Source organism: Copadichromis virginalis, linkage group LG12, assembly GCF_057382275.1.
Source record: "Copadichromis virginalis isolate Kocher_CV1m ecotype Utaka linkage group LG12, C_Virginalis_male_GT1.1, whole genome shotgun sequence".
Taxonomy (NCBI): Eukaryota; Metazoa; Chordata; class Actinopteri; order Cichliformes; family Cichlidae; genus Copadichromis; species Copadichromis virginalis.
This window is the reverse complement of record NC_140629.1, coordinates 18,641,248-18,647,906: the sequence shown is the minus strand read 5'-3', so window position 1 is coordinate 18,647,906 and position 6,659 is coordinate 18,641,248. Positions and strand designations below refer to the sequence as shown.

The following is a 6,659-nucleotide window of genomic DNA, read 5'->3' as shown; positions in this document are numbered from 1 at the left end:
AGTGAGAGAGAGCGAGTGTGTGTGTGATTGAATGCCTCTCTTTAATCTGCGCTCTGACACTGTGTGAGGGGGACTCGCCTGGTTCCACTTGTTGTTTCGGGGGTTAATGGAAAAGATTTCTAAAGATTTATTGAGGGGGCGTTTAATGACCTGATCGGTTTCACCGTGTGAAAACAAATGATGCCGTAAAACCTCGCTGAGTTAGAGGGGGCTCAGTTTGCCTAAATTAACGACCAAAAAAAAAAAGGCATTACAGTTTGTAGTTTGTTTTCCCTCTGACACACGTATCGCTCAGTTTAACGCTCTGTCTCCAATATCATTACCTTTAAGGATTTTTAAAAAAAAATATGCACAATTAAAGTTATGACCCGTTTCACTACAGAAACAAAGCAGCACAGCTATAGTAAAATATATATTTTTGAAAGTTTAGAAAACTGACAAAACACGTGGTCGACTGTTTGGTAGCAGAGGCATGTTTGGTGGTTAGTATTGATTTCACGTTTGGAAAGTTGTAGATACAACGGATGTGACTTCACTTGACTTTTTCCTCGATCACTTGACGCGTTCACAGCTGTCGTGGCCTGTCTGCGTTGTGGAGTTTTCCTTATGGTTTTCTAAATAAGTAACGTGCGCAATACCAGCCGTGAAAAAGTCAGGACGATTAGCGCGTCCATTCCAAGAAAACAAAGAAGAAGAAAAATGAGAAAAGGAAAAAAGGAGAAGCACACGGTTTAAAAATCAAGATTTAAAGTTTATTTGCTTTGTTTTAATTGGTTATTACAACAATGAAATCATGTAAAAGTACAGTAATTGCTGTGCTGCAGAAGCGTCGAAAATAATTAAGACCTTCAAAACTGAAACGGATCAAAAGCGAATGAAACTATTTCAGAATACAAGAAAAAAAAAGAAACCTGGCAGGAAACTTTCAGTTTCATAAAACCAAAAAGCTTGTGCTGTGATTAAACAAAATAGGCGTGTTTCTCAATCCAATGCAACAAATAATAAACCATCTGCAAAAAATAATGACTTCAAGAACAATTGGCGAAAATATTCCCCTTTTATTTCCAAACTGTGCTTTGGATTTAGGCTGCTCTTACATCTTTAGTTCCCTTCACATATGGCTTGCTGGATATTATTAAAAAAAAAAAAACAGTGAGCAGAATCTTGTTTATTCCTAAGGCAACAATATACAAATTGTAGAGTGAAAAATGAACTGATCATAGTTGAAAAGGAGAAAGATGAGCAAAGATATCTTGAAATGAAACTCATCAAATCAAATAATAAGCCAACTTCTTTTGCTGAAACCTGGAGAGATCTAAATCAAATTAAAAGGAAATTAGGCCTGCAACCATCAGCCGCACTTGTCTCATTACAGCAGAAAGATAATCCACAAAAGCCTTCAACCATACACACAGTGGGCAGAAAAGGCAGGATTTCAGTGTTCAGTGCGGAAGTTTAACAATGGAAACTGTTTTAAAAAAGGATAGAAAAGGGTAGGAATGTTTGAGAATGTGTGTCTAAGGTATCATATGATTTAGTATGCAATTTGGGGGTTTACTAATGCCATGACACATTAGAAATGCACTCCATTAAGCCTTGAGTGCTTTATAAAACATACCAGCTTTATGGAAAAAAAGATCATGTTTAAGACACGCAGTCAGATTATGTGCAGCTGAGCAGGGAGCTGACTTTGTCACTTCTAAGTACACAAGAAGAGTACTTTGGTGCGAGGAAAAAAACTGATATGTTACATTTCTCCAACATCTAAGGAAATATCATTCCGGCTTAGAATAATATTGAAATCTTGGATTTCATGACATGTGTAAGGCAATATATTGAGGCTTTATGAGTGTTGTGAGCTGACTTCTGGCTCCCGTTAAAATGAGATATCTCACGAACCCATTTTGATGCCTGACTTTAAATGATTTTAAATATGCTCAGTGTCCTGAATTTTCCATATTCAGAACAGGTTGTGTTTGTTTTATTTGTTTCATCACATCCAATCAGCCACAGACATCAATTTCAAGGATATCAAACTGGAGAAAAAGGAAAAAGTATATATATTTATAATAACCAGAGAAATAAGCTCTCCACACTTTTGCAAATCAAACTCATAGATACACTAAAGTAAACACTTACTCACTTACATGCGCTGAGAAAATATTGGCTTAATATTAAAAAATAAAATCATAGTCATAGTGTCTGTATGAGACACTGCCTTCAAATTTCAGAAATTACGAAAAGTCTTTCTTATTATAATAACTGCAATTCCAAAAAAAAAAGAAAAGAAAAAACAAACAGCTTAGAATCACACTCACAAATCTGAATGAGAAAAATGAGGTTTAAAAGTTTTTTTTGATTATGTGTGTGTGAATGAGTCAAACAATAATCATGAAGCAATCAAAACAACTGCTGTTAAACAAAAGAGTTAAGAGTATTCACTCTTATTAAAAAAAATACTTGCGGTCGGTACAGGAAATGATACCAAACTTACCACAATGTACCACACGGCATGAGCTAATTTCAGGGTGAGTGGTCCAGGCTTTAGGACCGGGGGGGATGATGGAGAGGAGACTGAGCGGTGCAGACTGGAGGGCAGGCGGGGCATTAGCTCAGTTCAGGCTGATGTCAGGACAATTAGAGGTGCACCACAGCGCATTGTGCACAGCGCCTGTCAACCTTAATCTCTGCTGCTGTGGCCCGTACCCGCAGCCAGGCCACAGCCCACGGGAAGCGCTAACACTCAGGCCCATATTGCTTTGACAGTTGCACTCAACCAGAAGTAATGCAAAACGTTATTGTGATGTATACACAGTGACCCTGTACTCTTGTCTCTTACAACAAGAAGGCTATGCGTGTGCAGAGTCAGGAAGGGCTGGGAGGAAGAAATGACACTCGGGGAAAACAGTGGGGAAGGAAATCTGGTAGGAGGTTACAGAGGAAGAGAGAGAAAATAAAAAAAAATATCAGAGGACCTTTTCTGCACTTTAACCTCTGCGCCCTCCCCAAATCTCCTCTTGTTTCGAGTCACTGTTGATGGTTCTCTACAAATCTTGGTGCTTGTTTTTGTGGGAGCCACTGCGTGTGGTAACAGAGTTGGAGGTCTCCTCTGCCTCCTCGCCTTCTTTTGCATGGAACTCACTGAAGAACCTGAAGATAGAGTCGAAGCTCATCCAGGAAGTCAGCTCATGCCTCTCTGTGCCTGCGTGGAAAAGATAAGCACAAGTGCATACCAAGATATTTACTGACTGTAATGTTATATGAAAGGAAACACATGATCAGTGCTAATATAATTTAAATTAAAGCTCTGCATTCTATATACTCACCATGGCAACGTAATAAGTGAAAAGAAACGGACACTATTACATAAGATTTTTAGTCTCGTAAGATTTGCAAACTCCCACAATGCTCCATGAAGACCTAAACCCTTATGTGTGAGAACGATGGCAGCCTATGACCTGTTAGCCCAATGGGATAGCCTTAATATGTTATTCAAGCGGATACCTGATAATCAACAGCGCTGCACAACCAAGGAGATGGAAAGAGGTCCTTCCAACAAAACTAGATATATACACAATGGGTGCACTAAGTGAAACCAGTGGAGCGGTAGTCATTCGTTCCAAAGGACTAATTGAGAAAAGGCCAGACAGAAGTTGGAGAGCGATAACTAGTGAACATATCAGGTGGTCTGGCAGTGACGGGGGGAGGCAGAAGTGCAGGGTTTCCCTCTGACCTTCTCCAGGTTAGCAAGTTCCCAAGTTGGGGTCACGCTGGAGCTTGAAATCTGGTACATGCGCGTCAGGTTCCTTAGGGTTTGGGTGTCACAGCCCAGCCTTTTAGTTTGATAGCTCAACTGGATGGCAGAACACCTTGGCTGTGCCATCCAGTTGAGCTAGAACTAACAAGTTAGTTGTAACACGGAATGGTTTGTTTGTGCCACCTCTCGTTAGCGTCTGACTGCAACTGAACCTGAAAAATGGTGTCCTGCAGTTCACCCGATGCCTGTTATTAGATAAAACTAAGGGTTTCATACTTTGATAGATGGATCTCAGACATGTTTGCACACAGAGGAATGGAGGAAATCAAGAGTGGCTGTAATGAGCTTTCTTTTGTGAATCTTTATTTTCACCTCTGCATCTGCAGCCTTTTCTTCTTAGGGACTTGCATTTGTTCGAAACAATATTACAATGACTTCCTGTAATTTTCCTGGGAGCATTTAAAAAACAAAAAGCAGTTAATGATTTAGAGCTGCTTGAAAAAAAAAAAAGACGGTCCCAGGAGAGAAAAGTCGATAACCACAGCCCTTCTCAATGAATCGAATCTCTACAATATACAGACATACCTTTTTACCTCGGTTCCTTTTCTCAGTGCCTTTCACTTTCCATCCTGGCTTCCTCCTCTCCCCACAGTGCACATCGTATCAGCTATAAAAAGCTAGACTAGAAGGCCGCCGGGATACAATTAGGAAGCAACTTAAAGGCTCTCACACCATAGACAGCCCTCTGATGACCACTGCACTGACCCCATGTTTATTAGATTGACCCTTGCCTGGAAGCATTAATGGAGATGGTGTGTGTGCATGTGTGTGTGTTTATGTGTATGATTGTAAGCAGGTATAGGGTTTTGGGCTGAGAGGGAATTTGGGTTCCAGGTACCAGTTTGTGTGTGTGTAATTTGCGCGTACGAGTATATAAGGGGGTTCTCGATCATTCTGAGACAGGGGTTTGCACTGCACGCTATATAGCAAGCAGATGGCAGTCAGTGCCTTGGGTCAAATTTACTGGCCTGGCAATCATGGTAGTCAATAACCCAGCACTCCCGGTGACTCCACTACCTGTGTAGGGCTCATCATAACACCTATCCCTGGAAACAAAGACACAGCCCTCTCACACCTCTAATCTATCATTTATATCCAATTTGAGGCACTGTGATCTTTTTATTCCACCTCTTCTATTCTCCCTGTCTCATTTTTCTCTCTCTCACTTGTATTTTTACTTCTGTTTTGTCTCTTTTCTTTTTTCTGCAGAAGCGATCAATGCCGCAGCACTTTCCAGTTCATCTTGAACTAGCGGTGAACTCCAGAATTCCGCCAGCGTCTCCACCCTATCCCATCGCAGTTCAGGGTCACCAGGGGGGTGTCTCTGTGCCGATATGCAAATAAGCCCGTGGCCCTTCAGTGACTCTGGCGTTAAGCTCCACCCCTTCTATATGGTAGAAGCTTTGAAATAAAATCCTCTCCCCCAGACAACCTTCGCACACACACACACACAGATATAAACCCACTCTCATGTAGACTTAAACAGGCCTTTAAAACTTCCATCCATTCCTCCTTTAATAGCCAAAGCGTGTTGAACCTAATGGATGTTGTCATAGCTGAGATGTGACCACTGATTTAGAGGAGGAACCCCAGTGACCAGGCGAAGAGAGGCAGAGACAGAGGGAGAAGAAGAAGACAAGCGAGAGTTATGTCAGCTACACCACAAATCAAAGTAATATCTTTTAAAAACTGTGGAAATCGATGGTGTCATCTGGCTGTATCTTGTGGGTAAAGGAAACCCATAAACAGCCAATTAGCTGATAAGCAGACTGTTTTTTTTCCTTTATGAAGAAGTGATTTTATGTATTGGCAAAACAGCGTACAATGGACAAAGAGCTCACCCTTTTTAACTGTAACTTGTATCCTGTATTTAAACTAAAGTACACTGTGTAGCTGTTTCGTACTTGTGAAACAATTAAGTTGCATGTACAGATTTTAACAAGTTTACAGTAATGACATTAGCCTAATAAAGTTTGTTTTAAATGCAATAACGGTTTCATTCATTGCCGTTTCAATAATGATGCTGTCGAGCTCCACGACACTGGGTATCGTCACGGGGAATACAGAAAATTGTCTTTAGTTTTAACAGTGTTTATAATTACACTGGAGGAAAAAACAAACAAACTTAGATTAATATTGCACGTAATGATGACCTACAGGTAAGGCAACGCATACACACGACAATGTTTCACTGTTTCCCTGTTTCACTCTAAGGCAGCAAAGAGCCGGTACAGAAACATGTCCTGTGCTGAGAGCTCCCTTATGTGCTCCGTGCTCCAGTCATGGAGCAGTTTCAATGTAGCGCCTGACCAGTGCCCTGTGTTTGACCATTTTGTGTGTGTTGTTTGAGCCTGGTGAAGCTGCCTCATTATGTGACAGACAGAGAAGAGTATTTGATCCTGGATATTTGGCCTCCTCTTCTCTGTCACAGCCACTGGAGCCCTCTCAAGGTAATTGACTGACTGTTTGATCTCCCTCTGACTCTGCGCTGCTACAAGATGCTGCCACACACACATAAACACATTCATCAATTGTAAGTGTCTACTCATGGATGGAACACACACATACACACATGCGGGCACAAACACACACGTATACTCACGCACACAGTTGTTATCATTTGTGTGCAGTGAGGTAAGGGAACAGAGGAGGAGATTTTTGAGCTGAAAACAAGGAAATTCCTCCATAGCTATGGGCCATGCTTTCTTCCCTGCGTACCAAACGCTGCATGCTGTTACAAATGGTAATCGGCTCTGATTGTCACAAATTTCAAAACAAACGCTAGGTGACTGAAAAGCCAAAGTGACGCCCCGAGTGATACTCCAACAGGAAGTGCAAATCA

The 6,659-nt window shown here is 41.2% G+C and overlaps 1 protein-coding gene across 1 annotated transcript in view; it reads right to left on the bottom strand.

The window, feature by feature from the left end:
• Nucleotides 1-730: 730 nt before the first annotated feature.
• Nucleotides 731-6,659, bottom strand: part of arb2a (ARB2 cotranscriptional regulator A) — a 172,631-nt gene continuing 166,702 nt past the window's right edge. Inside the window, exon 11 of the mRNA XM_085475145.1 lies at nt 731-3,202. Coding sequence (XP_085331271.1) covers nt 3,045-3,202 — 158 coding nt within the window. The 3' untranslated portion in view covers nt 731-3,044. The remainder of the gene's footprint in view (nt 3,203-6,659) is intronic.